The sequence below is a fragment of the Colletotrichum scovillei genome, assembly GCF_011075155.1.
Source record: "Colletotrichum scovillei strain TJNH1 chromosome Unknown Contig00011, whole genome shotgun sequence".
NCBI classification, from domain to species: domain Eukaryota; kingdom Fungi; phylum Ascomycota; class Sordariomycetes; order Glomerellales; family Glomerellaceae; genus Colletotrichum; species Colletotrichum scovillei.
The window spans coordinates 3235863-3255405 of NW_023336269.1; the positions used below are offsets into that span (position 1 = coordinate 3235863).

General features: G+C 53.3%; 6 protein-coding genes across 6 annotated transcripts; 2 read left to right on the forward strand and 4 right to left on the reverse strand.

Moving 5' to 3' along the window:
* Positions 1-1708: 1708 nt before the first annotated feature.
* Positions 1709-4452, reverse strand: HER10_EVM0007191 (uncharacterized protein; the record flags this gene model as incomplete). The annotated part of the gene is made up of 5 exons (XM_035476755.1): positions 1709-2010; positions 2100-2486; positions 2539-2955; positions 3011-4087; positions 4153-4452. The coding sequence occupies 5 exons, from the start codon at positions 4450-4452 to the stop codon at positions 1765-1767; spliced, it is 2427 nt and encodes an 808-aa protein (XP_035326967.1). The 3' UTR covers positions 1709-1764.
* A 1000-nt stretch (positions 4453-5452) lies between these two features.
* On the reverse strand, positions 5453-7313 carry HER10_EVM0007427 (ARP2/3 complex 20 kDa subunit). The gene is made up of 5 exons (XM_035476983.1): positions 7221-7313; positions 6837-7163; positions 6602-6727; positions 6504-6548; positions 5453-6448 (listed from the first exon to the last, which is right to left on the reverse strand). The coding sequence occupies exons 1-5, from the start codon at positions 7221-7223 to the stop codon at positions 6440-6442; spliced, it is 510 nt and encodes a 169-aa protein (XP_035326991.1). The 5' UTR covers positions 7224-7313; the 3' UTR covers positions 5453-6439.
* Positions 7314-7836: 523 nt separating this feature from the next.
* Positions 7837-10435, forward strand: HER10_EVM0010962 (ubiquitin carboxyl-terminal hydrolase). The gene is made up of 2 exons (XM_035480406.1): positions 7837-8007; positions 8064-10435. The coding sequence occupies exons 1-2, from the start codon at positions 7992-7994 to the stop codon at positions 9746-9748; spliced, it is 1701 nt and encodes a 566-aa protein (XP_035327267.1). The 5' UTR covers positions 7837-7991; the 3' UTR covers positions 9749-10435.
* Positions 10191-11210, reverse strand: HER10_EVM0004108 (uncharacterized protein; the record flags this gene model as incomplete). The annotated part of the gene is made up of 3 exons (XM_035473761.1): positions 10191-10349; positions 10414-10566; positions 10638-11210. The coding sequence occupies 3 exons, from the start codon at positions 11208-11210 to the stop codon at positions 10191-10193; spliced, it is 885 nt and encodes a 294-aa protein (XP_035326752.1).
* Positions 11211-12722: 1512 nt separating this feature from the next.
* On the forward strand, positions 12723-13951 carry HER10_EVM0000337 (phosphoglycerate mutase; the record flags this gene model as incomplete). The annotated part of the gene is made up of 4 exons (XM_035470123.1): positions 12723-12901; positions 13086-13349; positions 13576-13794; positions 13873-13951. The coding sequence occupies 4 exons, from the start codon at positions 12723-12725 to the stop codon at positions 13949-13951; spliced, it is 741 nt and encodes a 246-aa protein (XP_035326440.1).
* Positions 13952-14083: 132 nt separating this feature from the next.
* On the reverse strand, positions 14084-16933 carry HER10_EVM0013274 (methyltransferase domain-containing protein; the record flags this gene model as incomplete). Its single annotated transcript, XM_035482638.1, has 4 exons — positions 14084-14614; positions 15848-15934; positions 16316-16529; positions 16890-16933. 4 exons carry the CDS (start codon positions 16931-16933, stop codon positions 14084-14086), a joined length of 876 nt encoding a protein of 291 aa, XP_035327464.1.
* Between the last annotated feature and the right edge of the window lie 2610 nt (positions 16934-19543).

The window sequence follows — 19543 nt, forward strand, 5'->3', positions numbered from 1 at the left end:
GGAGTTGAGATGGACCCCCTTTTTCACAGGTGATTTGCGCCCTCTGTTTCGACGGAGCTTGGATGGGGTCACAGTCCTGACATGTAAACTCCTTGTCCAGAACTTCCTTGTCCCTAGTTGTTTCTTCCTTTTTCCAAGTCTTGTCCCGTCCAACGAAGCTTCGTCACTTGTGAACCAAGGAAGGCGCTTGTTGTTGTTGGTTTTTACGTTTGATACCGATTTTCCTCGTTGGAAACTTGCAAAATTGGGCAAGGACCACTGCCTTGACAAGCCATCCCTACTGTTTACCACGCCGCAACTTTACCCTACTCGAGTCGCTCAACCTCATCAATGATCGATGGACCGATGTGACCTCACAGTCTGTGGTGCTTCAGTACCTATGCTGTGATATGGGTTGAGCAGAAAGAGCATGACTTGGGCCACAAGACGGCTGGTCGAGTTCAAGGCAGCACGATCGATGCGAAGCCTCTCCATCAACACGGATATCTCATTAAACCCTTTACCCCCCAGGGCTCCCAATTACCTCCGATCTTCCAACCTCCGGTACCAATGTGCCCCGCCATAATCAGCCGCCGCCGAATGCCGCTAAGCCAGTTGTCCGTCCGCGCCCTCAAAATGTTTCAGGGGCTTTTTTTGGTCCTTTGCCCTTCTTGTCCTTGCCGCAGACCATTGAGTCGGGTTTTCCAAGTTAGTGCAAGCGTCAGGCCCCAAAATAATACTACGAATATCTCCTCGGTGATCTCCCAAACGACCCTCCGGTACCGTCCAAATAACGAACCTTGCGAAAGGAAGGCACGATGGATAAAATAGAAAAGGGCTCCGCTCCGTTGGCCCGTGCCTCAGGTGAGGTAGGTGCTTTCCCGCCAACAAACCTGCCAAATCCGCACTGAGCGGTCGCCCTATCGAACTCCCCTGGGGCAGGACAGGTTGCGCCTGCCGCGTGCAGGACTGATGGACCAGCTGCCGCACGATGCCGGGCGATGCCGGGCGATGCCGCTCCAGGTCTAGGCGGTACCTGCAGCTTTTAGTGCATTCTTTCTCCACTCCCCCTTCGCGGTACTGTGACTGGCCCATCAGCCCAAGAGTCCCCGTGTCTGTGATAGGCTGACTAAGACACCCCACTCGCCAACTTCAACCTCAACTGCACGAACGGGACGTTTAAGTTTCCATCACCCAGTCAGCTCTTTAACGCCATCACGCCGTCTGCGCGCCACGCGAAATTTACGCCAGCCTATCCAACGTTATGCCCCAACGACGGTTTTGACGGGAATGTTTCAATCCGTCAAGGACAAAGAAAACAACAAAAGGAGTGGCAACGGCCGTGTACCAAAAAGTTATAGAGAACTGCTCTAGAGGTCTTATTGATCGGGTATAGAGAATTTCAACCACTCGAACCCCTATCTCACTAAGGTAATTTCAGAAGCCCATCCCCCATCTGTGAAAGAAACCCAGAAACATCCATAGTTTCCAGATGTCAGCGTGCGACAAACCAACGGACACCATCCTGATTTTCCGAGCCCTCCATCCTGTCCTTGACTCGTCCAAACTCCCAAGGATAGAAAGCCAAAGAAACAAAAGGCATGATGCAAAACCATGAGGGGAAAAAGGCTCACTCCTCTAAGCCAAGTGCCGTAAACGTGAAAGTGCAGATAAGCAGAGCTAAAAGGAGACGTTCCGAAGCCATGTGCCAACTTTCATCAGTCGAAGCCATCTCAGCACCCCATTTTGCCTCGCCTTGTTTCCCAGGTCTGTTGTAACTCGACATTAGTGGCCAATAGAAGGAGTCAGGGCGCGGCGGATGATAGTCTCGAGTGTCTGGTACTCGTGCATGGCAAGAGTTGCAAGAGTCATGTGGTCGAATTCAGGTCCAACACGAAGGTTCAACTCGCGCCAGAAGAAGCCAAAGTATCCGTCAGTGGCCTCGCCGATGGTGCACGTCTGGCACTTTTCCTGGAAAGACTGGATCTCCAGGTAGCGAATAGTCTCCTCGCGGATGAGGGCAATGTACCACTGCGAGGCATGACTGATTAGCTCCAAAGTCTTCTATTTCCACACCACCATTCCAATGTAAAGATGAGCGGAATAGGGATATGACTTACCTCGATGACATCCAAGGGGACGCCATTCTTGGGGACCAGGACATAGAGGTGGCACCAGCTCTCGGCAAAGCGCGGCTGGCCAAAGGAACGCTGCTCCATCTCGCTCATGTTGACAATGAAGGCAATATCGTCCTTCTGGGTAATCGAGAAGCCCTCGCAGCGCATCGCCGCAGCGACGACTCGCTTACACAGACGATGAGTAAGGTTGACCTCGTCACGCTTGTCGCGAATGTTGCCCACGAGGATGCGGAGGAGATCGCAGGTGGCCTTGTACATGGCATGACGCTGCTGAACAGTGACGTGGCCCTTCATCTGCCAAGGGAACTTGGTCAGGGTGCTAATGAGGCACTCGAACGGACGCTGCGGGCACTCCTTCGAAAAGGGAGACTTCAAAATAGTTAGCCACAGGCTCTTGAGCACATAAGATGAAGAGACTTACACGGTGGGGAACCTCGACATGCTTGACCAGCATGGTCATCTCTTCGTTGGACACGAAGCCCTTGAAGTTGTCCCAAGGCTCCTGGTCGTTGTCAGGGAGGACATGGGGGTGAAGACCGGCCCAGAACACACCCCTGGCGTTGGGGAACAGGTCCTTCATGAGAGCAGCCTGGCTGGAGAGCTCAATCTCGACAGGGCGCTGGCCAATGCGAGTGACACGACCACGGTCAAGGTTCTGATGATGCTTCTCAACGGCCTTGGAAGCATCCTCCAGGGTGTGAAACTCGACGTAAGCGTCAGTGGTCTTGCCAGTGACACGCTCCATGATGATATGAACAGGCTCATCAGTGTCATTGAGCATACGGGAATTACGACCCAGGATCGCAATGATCTCGGAGCGGTTAGTGACGAAAGGAATCTAATCATGTGTTAGTGCTGATGATAACGATGAGTAAGATATTAGGTGAACAAACGTTGCCAATCTTGATGACGCCGCGAACCATGAAGTGGGAAGCACGGGGAGGAGGCTCAACGAACGGGAAGTTCACTTGATGCATAGCCTCATTCGCGGCAGGTCGACCTGTGGGACCGCCGGTGAGGCGGTTCAGCTGCGTCGATCGCTGAGCGCGGATGTAGTCAGGAACAGCGTCGCCATAAGTCGCGACAGCTTCCTGAAGCTGGTAGCCACCCTGGAAAGTATCCTGATAGGGAGCTTGATGAGAAGCCTGATAAGGAACGATCGCCGCACTGTTCCCGGCAAGAGGAAGAGCCTGAGGAGGCTGCGGCAGAGACAATCCTACCGGCCGGGCAGGCACATTCTGGACGTTGGCAGCATGTCCTCCGTTGGTTGAATTGAGCTGAGGAATCTGGCTGGTGATATCGTTCTGGATGGACGGTTCATCGTCATCGCGAGGGAGATTGTCGAAGTGCAGAGTGTCGCCTGTCGCGGCAGGGAAAGGGATCTGACCAGTCGCAAGCAAGTGGGTAGTGTCAATCTGAGAGCCAAACACAGGCACAGACGGCTGAATAGTGCCAACTTGCGAAGCGGAAGACACGAAAGGATCTTGAGTGTCCGAAGCAGGGGTATCGGCGCTGTTGTTGGTCTTGATCAAGTTGAACTTGGGAGGCGCTCCAAGGTGGTTCATGGTACGTGGAGCGAAGTTGCGCGGCTCCGTCATGAGACCACTATTGCCGACACCCTTGGCCTTGGGAGTATCGCTGCCGGAACTGATATCATCACCAGTCAGATCGATGACTTCCTTGTCGCCCTGGCTGTAGAGCAATCCACCAATGTCCTGGCGGACAGGGGTCTGGATACCCAAATTGCCCATGGAGGAGCTGCCGGTGAGCTGGCCGTGGTTCGCCTGGCTGGCCATCTTCGGGAGACCAACGCGATAGTTGTTTCTGACCAGTCCACTCGAGTATGAAATTGTACCATTCGAGCTAGATCCAAAGCTCTGAGCGGGAATCGATGAACGGCCCTTGATCTTGCCGTTGGCGCCAAGATACTGAGGAGTACCGTCAAGCTCAGCGATCTCGGGCTGATCAATCTGGACGCAATTGTTAGATCGAAACATGGCCGATAAGAGAGTTTCGAGATGCTGAGTATATATACCTTGCTAGTGGTCTGTTGGGCCTGAGAGGAGTTGGGCACCCAAGGCGAGGAAGAAGGGTTGAGGCTGGAGCTGGCTGAGATATGATTCTGGCCCTGCTGGTTGCGACCGAAATGATCAGTGTCGAGGCGGGCACCACCAGGCTCACTGTCGTAGTCGCCATTCTCCATGGTAGTCTCCATCTCAACAACAGTCTCTGGCACGGCGCGAGGCCTGAAAGCAAACTGAAGGACGCTGTTACGCACTCGCCGCTGCTGCTGTCCCACCTTGCCCTTCATACCAGGTACCTGAGAGTAGACCATGATGAGCAACACTCAGGCGTAATCCTTCTTGAGAACAGGAAGAACAGGAATGATGCTAGTGGGGGATACTGATGGCAGTATATGTGGTGAATGTGTGTGATAACAGTAAGTGCTCTAGAAGGATGCGATTAGTGATTGCGCAGCCAATGTGAGTAGCGTTGAGAACCAACGCCAGGTGAAAGTATGAAGAGAGGCGAGTCGGACCTGGGGATGAGAGACAAGGCAAGAGCAAGTGACTTGAAGAAGCGAGAGCAGAAAGCGCCAGAAAAGGCAAGGGCATACAAGGTGAAGAGAGTGAGGTGGTGAACGCAGAACCAAGTCTCGCAAATTTGGCAAGCTGAGAGAAATTGGCAGAAGCAAAGCGAGTGAGTCTCTCATCGATGATGACAGCGACTTCTCAAAGATCCCGAAATAGCGCAAGCGTTTTTTCTCCAAGAGAGCCTTCGCCGCTTCCCTGAGCTCAATATACAGACCAGGAACAGACGAAAAAGACCGGAAGAAACCTCATGGTCAAGGAAGAAGTGCGATGAAGATTCGACGGATGGTGGAATGCGTTGGATATGCAGAAAAGGAAACAACTCACTTTTACTGCTGGAAAACAGACCGGCCCAAGAAAGCAGTTGAAAATCACCGTACAGTGGCTGACGGAGATCTGTTGATGGAACGTTGTCAGATATAAAGGTGTGGAAAGGTGAAAGGAAGAAGGCTTGGGCGGTGAAGGAAAAGAAACCAAGACCATCACTCTCAAGCAAAGCCTGAAGGGACGGAGGGTGGAGGGTGAGGTGGAACGATGAACAACCGAAACAAGGTGAAAAGCTCAATTCTGCCAGATCGTTGCTTCCGAAAATGAGAGTCGCGGCAAGAAAAAGGCCGAGGGACAAAAAGGAATGAACGAGAAGGCTTACCAGAGGCCGAACGAGTATCGTGAGAAGCAGGTAGCCTGAACAAGGCAGAGCTAAGAACTGAGTGTATTTTCAGCTGTATCGACGATGCGCGTAGGTCAATAAACCCGACAGACCTGCAGGATGTGTAGAGTCTTGAGTTCGATATCGTACTTAAGACCTAGAGTATTTGTTGTGATGGGGCGGGATGGGTTTGTTGATTGAGTGTACGATGTGGGTGGGAGGTGGGGAGAGAAATTGAGTTGATGTGGAGAGAGGTAGGGGAGGAGGGAAGAAGTTGTCAAGGAAGAAGAGGCTTTTGAATTAGGGCATAGAGGGACTCCGAGGCGGCAGTAGGATGAATAGGTAGTTGTGTATTCCATCGTAGCCTGGTGAGGTGGAGGTGAGTATTAGGTCGATGGTTGCATGACAAGTCAGGACGACAACAATGATAAGGCTTTGCTGGTTGCCTGAATGCGCAAAAACACTTGTTATGGTGCATGATATAAAGCGCCAAGCGGTTCTTTAGGGAAGGGGACGACTGATTCCATCCATACTGAACGACCAGCATAACCTTAGTCACATGAGACCGAGAAAGATGAGCAGGGCAACGTCATGGTTTTCGCTATGGCAATACTTGTTCAGCATTCGAGGTCGATTATCAGCTGTTTCTTGCCCCAGAATGGCTTCGACTTCGTTGTATCCTACGACGTCACATCACATCTCGCAATGCTTAGATGGACGTTCCGACATTCTTCAAGGCTCTCATAAGGTCAGCGAAGCGAGAGAGTTACAACAGGAAACGCGTCACTGATATGCAACACTTGATTGGGAGAGAGAGCTGTGTTCATAACGGTAATTGTGTATCAAAATGGAGGCTCCATGTCGTCGTTCCCACCCGGCCCCGGATTTGCGGACCAATATCAAGGTTGGAATCATAGTGGATCCCGGTATTCCGGGAGCGCTCGAGCCAACATCCAACTCCAACTCATACTTCTGGTCCATGGCTTCAACGTGGCGCGAGATTCTCGTTCCAACTACACGATTCTGGCCGTGCAGATTTGAAGCTGAACTCCTGGCGTTTGCGACGCTTGTTATAGGGTATTTTAATCGAACTAAGGGGGGCATCAGTTGTGTCCGGTTGACGCTGCAATGGCAAGTATGACTTACGGGAGTCAAGAAAGATTCGGCAACGAATCTAGCTCTCGCATTCAACTATGTGCTGTCAGAAACTGCCACGGCAGAGGATTAAGAGTGAGGGGACATACGAAGAGCTTCATTTCCGAAATCTCCTTATCAACCTCCTCCATGAATTGGATAATAAAGTCGACCAGCTTGTGCTTCAGCATCTCCTCGGTGTGGAAGTTCGTAATCAGGAATGAAATGTCGTATCCCTAGTGGAATAGTAGGTTAGTGTCGTCGTTCGCGTTGTCGGTTGCAAGCCACGTGGCATTGTAGCCCCTGAAAGCTTCGCAAAATACTTTCGTGATGTGTGTCCCATACCTTGATTGGCTTCCTTCTCAAGATGAAGAACGATTCGGCTCTCTGCGTCAGGAAACGAGTGAACTTGTGGACGAGGATGTGCTCGATCTCGTCGGCCTGCTTGATCTTGATGGATATCCGCACGGAATTGATACTCGGTTCGATCAGAACTCGCTCGTTTTCGTTTCGGGCAATTGTTAGGGGCGTCAGGAGGACTTCAGGTGACGTTTGGGCCTCGATCTCTGGGACATTGTGACGTTCGGCAGTTTGGGAAGCGAAATTGGAGAGCGTCAGGGCGGACGTCAGACTGCTCCGGACGGCTTGGAGATAGGGTCGCAGTGATTGAGACTATATTTCCAATTGTTAGCAAAGGCGCAGATCGTCCAACCACAAGAGTTTACTTACCATGATGGCGAGACGTGGCCGCGTCCAACCTTTGGTGATGCTGAGAGGTTGGAGTTGGATGTTGACCGCGGGGCTCGTGAGGTTGGCTCAGCCGGAAGCCTGACGTTTCGTAGTGGGGCTGGTAGCACCGCCGTACCTTAGCTCCACATCATGCGTAGCTGTCACCGCACTTCGCTGATTCAGCGGAAAGCTTTCTCACGTGATCCTGGAGCTCTTTTCTTAGTGGCGATCCCCCGCTTGTGCCCTTTACATGCATACTACGGTATGTACAATTAAGCATTAGGGAGACTGAATAATGACGGACCCAGGAACTAGGCATATTTTATTCATGCTTCAAAGATAGACTATAATTTTGAGGGTATCTATTCGGTTTTCTAGCATTGAAGTGCATGACACAAATACCATGAGCTTTGCAGGTCATCTCGAGCCTCCTTTCCCCGAAGATGCTGGAAGACTGTCGAATGCATGCGGAAGTGTTAGGGACAAGGGCATATTGCCATAAGCGAATCGGTAGCTGAAACGGACCCTGCAGGTACACCGCTTCCCCGCTATCTTGCCGTGTGGTCCTTTGTACTACCTTGCCTCCCTTACTGCCCGCCCACCTCAAGGTTCCATGCAAGCTTGGTAGGTACTGACGCAACCCACCTGGTGCCTTCAACAAACTTGTCCTTCAACAGCCCGTTTCGCAACGAGGTTTTACTCCCAACACACTGCAAAACCCAGCTACACCAGAATATTGCAGCAAGGCCGACCTGAATCACAAACACAACGATGGCGTCAATACCCGGTAAGCAGCATTACTCAATCAATACATTGCCTGCTGTTGTCTGACTTGTCAAACAGTCACCGTTAGCCACCAAGGCACAAAGTACCAAGTCGAGATCGATACCTCGTCCAATGGCGAAACCTTCAAGTACCAGCTCTACAGTCTGACCGGCGTTGAACCCGAGCGACAAAAGATTCTCGTCAAGGGCAAGCAAGTCAAGGATGACGACGACATGGCCAAGTTCGGCCTCAAGGCCGGCGCCACGCTGATGATGATGGGCAAGCCTTCCGGCGAGAACGCAGATCTCGCTCGACCCAAGGAAGCAGTCAAGTTTGTCGAGGACATGACCGAAGCCGAAGCAGCCCAGCAGGAAGGAGCTACTCCCGCAGGCCTCACCAATCTGGGCAACACCTGCTATCTTAACTCGACCCTCCAGACCCTCCGATCGATCCCCGAACTCCAGACGGCCCTGACCACGCACAAGTCGGGTAGCGGTGGTGCCGGCAGTAGCTTTGGCCTCACTTCGACTGATATCGCCACCCAACTTACCGATCTCTACAAGAACATGTCGGAAACACAGGGTGCCATTCCCCCGCTGACTTTCCTGAGTACACTCCGCATGGTCTACCCCCAGTTCGCCGAGAAGTCCAAGACCGGAGCCGGATATGCTCAGCAGGATGCCGAGGAGGCCTGGTCTCAGATCATTTCCCAGTTGAAGCAGAAGCTCTCCGAGTCTGAGGGTTCTTCGTTTATCGACAGGTACATGGCTGGAGAGCTTCAGTCAACTCTCGAGGCTGATGAGCAGGCTGCCAGGGATGGTGGAGAGGAGCCTGTCAAGTCAAGCGAATCTTTCCTCAAGCTCAACTGCCACATTGATGCCTCAATCAACCACCTTCGCGACGGTATTATGGCTGCTTTGACTGAGAAGTTGGAGAAGAAGTCTTCCGTTCTGGATAGAGACACGACTTACACGAAGAAGTCGCAAATTTCGAGGCTTCCCAAGTATCTTACGGTCCACTTTGTGCGATTCTTCTGGAAGCGAGAGGTGCAGAAGAAGGCCAAGATCATGCGCAAGGTCACTTTCCCCCACGAACTTGACGTTGTTGAGTTCTGCACTGATGAGCTGAAGAAGGCTCTTATTCCCGTGCGCGACAAGGTTCGCGAGATTCGCAAGGACGAAGAGGATATTGAGCGGGCTCGCAAGAGACGCAAGATCAACCCTATCGACCGAGGCGATGTTGCTGGAGCTTCTGGAGGTCCCGAGGGCAAGACAGCTCTGGAAAAGGCCAACGATAAGAAGGCCGAGAGAGCTGGAAAGCCCGTGGCCAGCACTTCTGATGGCGACACAGAGATAACTGAGACTTTCAAGACTGACGCCGAGGTCGAAGCCGAGAAAGATGCGGCTCTCACTGCTGCCAAGAAGGAGCTCTATGCTCTGGTGAACCAGGATCTGGCCAAGGACGAAGGCGCCAACCAGTCTGGAATCTACGAGTTGCGTGGCGTCGTCACTCACCAGGGAGCAAGTGCCGACAGCGGTCACTACACTGCCTATGTCAAGAAGACTGCCCCTGTCGACCCAAAGACCGGCAAGAAGGGCGAGGAGGACGGCAACTGGTGGTGGTTCAATGATGACAAGGTGTCCGAGGTGACCCCTGACAAGATCGATGCCTTGGCGGGCGGTGGCGAATCGCACTCTGCCCTCATCTGTCTCTACCGAGCCATCCCTCTTCCGACGATTGATAATGAAGGCAAGACCGAGTAGGAAAATCCAGCTGCTCAGAGCTCTTGAAGGGCATCGACTTGGCGTTTTCGAGCGATAACGAGGTTATGGGAGGCATGCAAAACAAGCCGGTGACAAAGGGATAAATCACTGTAAGGCATAGATAGACGGATTGATGAATGTAATGGATGCCGTTCATTACGCAAAGTGGTGATCGCTACAATTATTCCTTATTTTTGTGTACAGCTTGCGAATGGTCTTTGATCGACCTGATTATACAAAATTACCCGGGGAGCCCACCAAGGCCCTACGCGTGGGTTGGTCGCTTTTGCGCCGCCGCCGATCGTGGTCTTTTGCCTCGATCTACGCGGATCCATTTGGAGCAGCATTCCTTATCCAGCTTGGATGTGCTTACTGCTTGAGGCCGAACTCTTGTTGGCCATGACAGAACATCAGCATATCAGACTTTTCATAACGTCCGTGGTTAGCTTTGTGGCTTCTTAGCCTCTCCCTCTTTTATCCTCTCATCCAAATACTCGAGCTTTCTCTCCCACTTCCGGCGCTCTGTAACTAACCGGCCACGCTGGCCCTGCAGGAGAGAAATTTGCTCATCGTACGGAGACTCCCAGAAGCTTTGTCGTTCCTGACGAGGAAGAATTTGTCAGTTTCTCGCGATGCGACTTCCTCTATCAGAAATGCTCTCTTACCTCTTTCCATTCCTTTTGTGTCTTCAAGCCTGCGCCATAGGTGGCGCCTGTGAAGATGATGGCAGCGCAGCCGGCGGCTGTAAGGCCAGCGCGAAATTTTGTGAAGCCGCTCATGTTTCCCCAGTCTTTGCTTTGATTGTTTCTCCTCCTCCTCTTTTACAACGAAATTTCGGTTCCTTGGTTGCTAGGTCTGCAAAGGCGCTTCACCAATATTCCCTCCAGACTTCTCTCGATTTTTTACTCCTTTTATCGTCCACGCCACTGAATCGTCGGTTCACGGAGGTCAATTCGTCGGTCGCGGAAGAGAACGGGTTCCAACGGGAGCGCGAAGAAACCGATGAGAAGGATGAAGAGGAAGAATCGTTTGAAGAAGTGGTGGTCGTTGAGTCGAGAGAGTTAGCTCGCCTGTGGCCTTGTGGTCTCTCTAGTGGCGTTGATGGAGAATGCCGCCGCCGGGTCGTTGTCCCAAAGGGGTCGTACTCGCAGTCGCAACCAGGAGAACAGCAATCGCTTGTCGTCGGCGTCGATGATCTCGGCGTTGACGGGTCTGTGGCGGGGGCGGCGGGCGCAGCAGAGTACGGCCAAGCGATGAGCTCCAGCGCGTTCGCGTCGGTGGTGTCGGTGTCGTGGTCGGTAGTCTCGGTGGCAGTCCAGCCGGAAGTGGAAACGCCGCGGCGGAGGAGGCCCCGCTGCAGACGTTGGCGCCGAGGAAGAAGAGGAGACGAAGGGAGCCCCAGCGCTCTTAGTAATCGTCCTGTCAGAGCCGGGGTTGGCGTGACGTCGTCGCTTCGGGTCATTACTGATGTTGAGCGGATAATTCAATCAGGTTAAAGACAAAAAAGACTCATAAGAGGCGAGTTCGTGCAACCCTTGGGATAGAGAGAGAGGAGTTGCCAATAATCAAAAAGGCAGTCAAACGAGCAAAGAGTGTGTGGGAGACATTGACCTTTTTGTCGATTGCGCCATTACGAACTTCCGAAGCGAGCAAGAAGGATTAAGAGATAAGAGACGTCGAGTAAGAACCACCCAGGACCCCCAACTGCCTTTTTTCTTCTGCTGCCCAGGGCATCCTCAAACGGGCTTATTCATTCCCACTTCTACTGGTGCGTTGAAACAAACTTCGTGAGAGCATCTCTCTTTCTGCCTCCTCTTCTCCTTCCCCTCACCATTCATCCCTACCCCAGAGCAGCGTCCATCCTCCTTTCCTCGGGTCTTCTGACCTCACATTCGCCACGACCCTTATCGAATCCCCTGCCCTCTTTTCTCGCCTATTCTCTCCCCGTCGAGCAACGGAAAGTCGCCGCAACACTCACTTTCGAGCAAATGATCACGACCAGGTAGTTCTTGCCCGTGTGGGGTTCTGGTGCGACCCCCTGCTCGTTACAGCCCTTGCTGAAACCTTTCTCATGGCGCACTACTACTGAGGATCTCCCTCTCTGCTACAAGCCCAAAAAGCCTTTCTCCCATTTCCCACCCGTCCCCCATCCTGACCTATCCTGGACCGCATAAAACCAGACAGATGTCACAAAGCCGGGTGACGACGGGGGGAGATGGGACGCAGCCTGCGGCAAGTGCACGCGAGAAGCGACGAAGTGCTACCGTTACGAGGGCCGATGCTGGGGGCTAGGAGAAGATGCGATACAGGGGCCAGTAAGAGGGGGCAAAAGGCTTGTCTTCTCGCTTGTCATTGTCGGGGAGATCAGAAGAAACATCGGACACACGATACGGCAAAAATTGTGAAAAAAGAGACTCAGCACTGCCGCCCCCGCCTGGCCTTGGCTTGAGTTGGCACATGTCGTTGTGTCTTGGCCTGAGCCGTGGATGAGTTCATCGGCCAAAGTTGGCACTTGCAGGAAACAAGCCGTTGATGAACTGTATCAAGGGTCATGGCAAGCGCCGTTACGGTTTACACGAGATCTCAAAAGGCTATGCACAGAACTGAAGTGCGAAGACGGGAAGAGCGGGACGGCTGGAAAGCCAAATTGGGCAAAAGCAGAAGCGTCATGTCAAGCCTATCCGTCTCAACTTCCTCTCATTTACAACCCACCATTCCACGTCAGACTTCGGGCCCTCTTCATGCACTAAACGTCACAAGCAACTATACCCACGTCAAGATCTCGCTGCTGCTGTGTGTGACAGGACCAAAAGCTGACTCGGGGGCGTCCCTGCGCCGCCCTCCATTAGACCCCCGAAGAACACTTAGACACCGGTAGAGATCGCATAACATTTCCTACATACCAACTCCCATTGCGAGGTTACATCCGCTGTCAAATCGGCTTCCGCGAGACGGATTCATCGCACCCGCCGCCATGACGACTCCCCGTGCCTTTGTCATCCGCCACGGCGAGACGGAGTGGTCTCTAAACGGCCGGCATACCGGCAGCACCGATATCCCGCTCACCGCCAACGGCGAGAAGCGTGTGCGTGCCACCGGCCGCGCCCTGGTTGGGAGTGACCGCCTGATTGTACCCAAAAGAATCTCTCACATGTGAGTTGCGTGTAATTGTCCGGCCATGTGAGGAGGATGATGAGATCTTCCGCCTCAGGGGTCTAGATTTGCTCTCAAGCACGACTTTGACGATTCAGGCCCATCAAGTGATGTCACCTAGCACTCATCATTAGTCTCAATGATAATTCTCCTGGCCATGAGCTCCTACTAAAAGTCAAATCAGTTACGTCTCCCCTCGCAAACGTGCCCAGCGCACCTTTGAACTGCTGAACCTCGGCATCAACGACAATCTCCCCTGGAAGGAACACGGTGAGATCGAGGGCAACGGCCCGCACTGCAACGCCTGCGTCGAGGTCACCGAGGACATTCGCGAATGGGACTATGGCGACTACGAGGGCATCACATCGCCCGAGATCCGCCGCATCCGCAAGGAGCAGGGCCTTTCTGAGAACTGGGATATTTGGCGCGATGGCTGCCCCGGCGGCGAGTGAGTCTTTCTGTTTCACCTCTGATGTCTTTCTCTCTCCTTCCATGCCTGTCAGGTCATGCTGTTTCCCAGGGCAGCGTCGTTGGTGATCTAGTCGACGATGCGGTCAGAACCTTCATAGGTGCCGTTTCGGGGAGACGCTCATATATCATCGACGTAGTGTGAAGCCTCATAAACAGCCAACAGAAATTTCATTACTCAGAAAATCTTGCTGATACCCACACAGGAGCCCCCAAGACGTGACGGAACGCCTGGACCGCCTGATCAAAGACATCCGCGACAGGTGGCACAGCCCCGTCATCGGCAACAAGGGCGCGCCCAACGGAGACGTCCTCGTCGTCGCCCACGGCCACATCCTCCGCGCCTTTGCCATGCGCTGGGCCGGCAAGACGCTGCAGGACGGACCGGCGTTCTTGCTTGAGGCTGGGGGTGTCGGTACTTTGAGGTGAGTTTTTCTTTTCGACAGAAAGAGTGTATGCCTCTGGAGAGCGAGACGAGACTGATGTGCGAGAAACTACCTTAGTTACGAGCACCACAGCATCGAGGAACCTGCTATTCTGCTTGGAGGTGCTTTTGCTGTTGATATCATTGATAAGGAATAGTAGGTACCGGCGCTACGGTAGAACGGGAGACGTGGTCTTTTCAAGTGTGTCCCGCTCGTCGTCAACCAAAGAGGTTCAAGCCAGAGTTCCAAATCTGAAAATTCACGATATCTTGAGCTCATCGATATCTAGCTAAGCCTTTGTTCCCCGCGCCAAAAACACCCGCCTCTTCATCCCCTGTCCCGAACCATGACCATGATCATGACCCTTTTCCTCAAAATGGCTATGTCCATGTCCATGATCATGCCCCTCATGCCCGTGCCCATGACCGTCTCCATGTCCATGTCCATGCCCCCCAAAAACAACACCACTCCCAAGCTCCTCCATCCTGAAATCCCCGCCCGCACCAGCCTGCTCAAAGATACTCCTCATCCTCTCCTCCGAAAACCCGTGATGCATAACCGTATGCGCAGCAGGCAACGCGTGATCCATCTTCTCGTGCGGCAGGAAATCGAGAATGATAAACACCCCGCCCGGCCTCAGCCGCTCCACCAGCCGGCGGGCCGAGAGCTCCGGGTCCTCAAAGTGGTGGAACCCGAGACCGACGCCGGCGACGTCAAAGTCGCGGAAGCGGCCGTCGTCGGAGGCGAAGGCCGCGGGGGAGGGGTCGGAAGGGTCCGTGAGGTTGCCTTGGTAGGCGTGCATTTCGTCGGTGGTGAGGCCCTAAGGGGTTTGTGTGTGGGTTAGTGGTCATGTCAGTCACCGGGTTCAGCTGAAGCCTTGCCGCTTCTATCCGCCTTCTCTTCTTTCTCGGCCTTTCCCGTCATCTCCCATGTCTCAAGTCTCATGTACTTCTTTGCGGCAACTTTGCGCAGGGGGCGGGCTTCTGGTCACGCAATATCACTCCCCGTGCGCCGAGCCGCCCGCACAAACCCGAGCCCGCACAGGCTTGGTTCGGTCTACGGCCGAGCACTCGGAGGAGGAAGAGAGAGAAAAGGGGGTGGGGGGGGGGGGGTTAGAAGTGCGGGTGTGCTCGCCCGAGACGGCAACTTTGTCATCAGAAAGATGGGATGAGATGAGATTCTTGTGAGATTCAGGGAGGGGTGGGTAGGGTGAGGTGAGAGAGAGAAGGAGAGTCTAAGGCTGTCCAGAGTAAAGAGGAGGGGGGGTCGGATCGAAAACCGCAAAAAGAGAGTGCGAGAGTTTTTATTTTGGGCAAATGTCCACGTCATGTCATGGCGGGGATCGAAAAGGTCTGAAGGTCAGCAGGGCTGAGATGAGACCAACATGAGGTGTGTGTGTGTGTATGAGAGAGAGATAGAGGGGGAGTAAAGAGAGGGAAGAAAGTGACTCGTGGAGAGAACGGACCCGTCCGTCATTTCATCGTGGACGCGACGACGGAAAACGCTCAGACGAGGGTTTCTGACTTTCTTTCCCTTGACCTTGCTCTACTCACAGCCACGACAAGCCTTTTTCAAGCCCTCTTCCTTTTCCACTTCCCCAGAAGATTGTCTGTGCTCCCTCTTTCTTTGCCGAAACGAGTCCGTGAGCAGGTATCCGTGTGAGGCGAACGATCCGGTCTTTTTCCTGCTCTTGTCTGGAGTCGAGCCGAGTCTGGGAGCGGCTGGCCCCATGGTCTCGTCTTTTTTTTGCGTCTGGTGTCTGGTGTCTGGTGTGCGTGTACACACAACTTTCCTTCGAAACTCTCCCTCCGCCCTCCCAACTCTCTCCCTCTCTTTCTCTCTTTTCTCACTTTCCACTTGGATGCCCGATGTGTGGGCAGAACTATCTGGCCAAAAATGAGGTGAAGAGGAGAAGAAGGTGTGTATGTAGTGAACGATAAGCGGAAGTCTGAAAGGGAAACCCAGCTATTTTGGACTCATCTCTCTCTGTCGCCTTGTTTTGACTGCGTCCAACTTGAACCAAACAAAAACCAGAATCATCTTTTCAACGTACCTGGTTCTCGGCCCGGGCGTTGTAGGCCGCCACCATGTTTTCCGAAATATCTATGCCGACGCAATGCGTCGTGAACTGCGCGAGGGCCTGTTGTTATTTTTGGTGTCAGTCAACTTTTGTCCCATTTATAAGTCCACAACCCGAGTCTCCGTTTCCACATGCTAAAGTGTGATGGACCCTTCAAAGTAGGAAGAACGAACGAGGAATCGCACAATTGTTGTGTAAATGACAAAGAAAACAAGTAACACGAACATGGTGTACACGACATCTGAAACAAGAGCAAACAAACTTGCGTAACGGACGGGAGAAGATCTCATCCACGCTCTCTCGAGTACTAACACGAGGGAAGTGGTATGCTACTCGCAATCATGACAAAGGCAAGAGGTAATTAGAACATACTCATATCGTCTTCAAAATAGAAGAAGATATGATAGGAAAAGGATTAAAAAAAAAAAAAAAAAAACTCACCCTTGATATCAAGCCCGTTCCACAAGCGTAATCGAGAAGTCTCACAGACCGACCATTCGCCGCCGTCGACTGTGCTGCGTTCTCGCTCTCGCTGTCATCATCATCGTCGTCAATGACCCAATCTGCGCCGATAAAGTGTTTGCGCTTGCGAATCTCCCTTTCAAGCTGCAGGATAGTCTTTTCATATTTCGTGTCATACTCGGCAGCCAGCTTGCTACTCAAGGAGTTAGTTCGTGTAAGTCAACCCCACGGGCCTTTCCATGTTTTTTATATTTGCTTGGATATGACCAAATGCGAAAATGCAGTTCAGAAAAGGAGGAAGAAATTTGAACGAGGAATTCTGCCAGGGTCGGATGATATTCAGAAAAGGGGAGAGGGGGTTGAGGCAAGTACACCTCAGAGTTGCAAAGAGTCTCGAGAGGCGGGTTGTGCTTGTAGTATGTGTACATCTGCAGGAACCCGGGGACGGGTTGAACGCGGAGGTTACTCGGTATCATCCCGTCATTGCGTTCCTCCTTACCCATCAAGGAAATGCAGGGGAACGATGTGTGAAAATGTAGGAACGTATACGTACTCGAAATAAGCCTTGTTGGCGCTGGCAGTATCATTCTCAGCCATGGTTGTTGACGGGGATATATTCGGTGAATGGAACGTCGGCGGTAATTTCCCCGGGCAAATGTTGAGCTGGCGTCTCGGTGTGTAAGGTGAGGAGGTACTTGGTATATGTCCAGGGTTATCGATATCTTGGGGGTTTCGGAAATTTCGTCTTCTTTTCGTTTGTCAACCCCTCTTTGGAGTAAGGCACTTCGTCTTTTGATTGGAGGAGAAAAGAGAAAGAAAAGGAAAGTTACAAGGACTGCTCGTCTGCAAGTGCCTTACTCAGCTTTCACAAAACGAGTTGCAAAAAATAGAAAGACCAATATGTCAGAGTTTCTTGATCTTCAACGTGTACCGTAGCTCGCTGGATGCTGCAACCACTCGACGTTGCTTTTAATCCTTTTTCGCACGGAGAGTTTTCGGTCACTTCGTAGCTGTACTGGTAGGTCCAGGTCCGCGGAAATGATCCGGGCGGGAAGGGGTCCAATGCCTGTGCTACTAAGGTAGGGTTAAGAAACTCGGCGATGGGAAAAACAAAAAAAAAGTCTCCAGTCCACATAAAGGCGCCAGGAGTTTAGTCCCCGACTGGAATGATGGAAGGAACCGTCCACGAAAAGGAGTACCTGCCGGAGCGGGGAATGGGATAATTGTGGAGGCATCGCTACGAGAATCTACCTATCCGCACTCCGTACCTACACAGTACTGCGGACCATGGAGTAAGGTATTCGTACCCGGCACGGGCGGGCAGCGAGGAAAGACGCCTGAGATTCATGGCCTTAGGTAAGGCAAGGCAAGGAAAGCCCCCCGCTTTCAACAGCTTAACAGCAGCCTCTTCATCACGTGACTTGATGTGTGTGAGACCGGGATGGCACGGGGGCGTGGAGAATCTCGGGGTAGGTTCAGCGTTGTGGATTCCTTTTCCCCCGTCCGGTTCTGGCAGGAGTTCGGTCAATGTACCTGAATCCAAGGCGGAGAGGGGAAGGGGGTCAGCGTGGTAAACGAAGAACGGCGAACTAATAGAGATCTGTCCCGTTCCCCCCTTCCTCTTCCTTCCCATCCCGACCCGGTCTTGCCTTGCCTTTTCTTCCTAGCGAACTTGAAGGGTACCTATCGTACCTCGCACCGCGTCTGGACAAGAAGGTCGCGGCCGCGGCGCTTCAGGCCTCTCGGGGAACCGGAGGAGGGAGGAGAGGGGGGGTTGGCCTGGTGGAACCTTGACAATTGGAGTCCCCTACCTTTACGAATTCCTTACCTTGTGGAGGAGCAAAGAAGGAGACCGTCATCCTGCACGTCTGCGGCTGCCTCGTTATTCCCCCATCCCAACTTCCAAGGGCTCGTTCCCAGGAGTCAGGAGTCAGCGCTCGCAGCCATGGCACGCCGCACATCCATTGGCAAATCCACCATGGATCATGGCCGAAACCCTGGGGCCGCCGCTTTTTGCGGCGCGCCTTTCGTAGCCCACCGAAGCGACCTCGGGCGGGATGCGAAGACGCACCCGGGGCCCAAATCAGGTTACAGCCGCGGGCCCGGCAAGGAAAAGAGAGGGGGGGATGGAATGGGATGCCCGTCCGAAATACCCACTGCAAGCGTGGCAGGTTGGACGGCAGGACCTGGCTTGACTAGCATTTTCCTCTTCCGTCCTCCGTGAGTTCATGGTGCGTGGGCACACACATGCACACTCACACACACCAACACCCATCGCTTCGTAACCCGAGCAGCGTTACCTGCCGCCTTCGAGTCATACAGAAAAGTACATGACCCGGCACTGCAAGCAACGCAGAGAGGCAGCTCTGTGCCTTGACAAGCCAGAACCGGCCGTAAGCATGCCTGACGAGGTATGTGTTCCCTTGCACCAACGAGTCGTTCATACCACAGTACCTGCTCCGTACATGATACGGCAGCGCATAAACCAAATGTGTATCCAGCCACCCAACAAGGATTGAAAAAGCAAAGACAAACTCTGAATGAAGCCCGAGAGACAAATGCCGGGGGAGGACAACACGGGGCGTGACCGTGACGGGGTCGACTTGACGGTGTGTGACCGACCGGGGCTGACGGGGGGCCACCGCCGGGTGTTGGGAAACAGACAGGTGCCGTGGACAGGTTTTTTTGGTGGTGAAAAAACAAGCGGATCGACGCCGATCCTGCTGCAGGCCGCATCGGTCCGCAGCTTGTGACTGCAGCACCCTGCGGGCGGTGACGGGCCCAAGCGGCCATGCAACAGCACCAAAGGTCTCAAGGTCGCACGAATATCTTCGGAGGCCGTCTAAGTGGTTCGAGCCCACCCCCTTGGGTGCTACCTGTCATGCAGCTGGCCCAAAAGAGCGCGATTAGGAGCCTGGAGAGCCTGGGAGCCCGTCGTGAATGTCCCAGTCGAAGAAGGGGTGGGCGACGTGGTCCATTCTATGTATGCCCGGCTGCCTGGGGGCTGGGCGCCGATGGGGGGTGAGTGACCAGAGCCTAGATAGATGAGCCAAAAAGAACCAAAGTACTGTACATGATGCATCGCCAATGGACGGCTACCGCAGATGGGATGGGGCGAACTTTTCTTGTTGGTCTGCAACTCTGCTGCAAGGTATCGGCGGCCACGGACGCGAGCCGGGGGAAGACATGTCGATTTCTTTTTTGGTG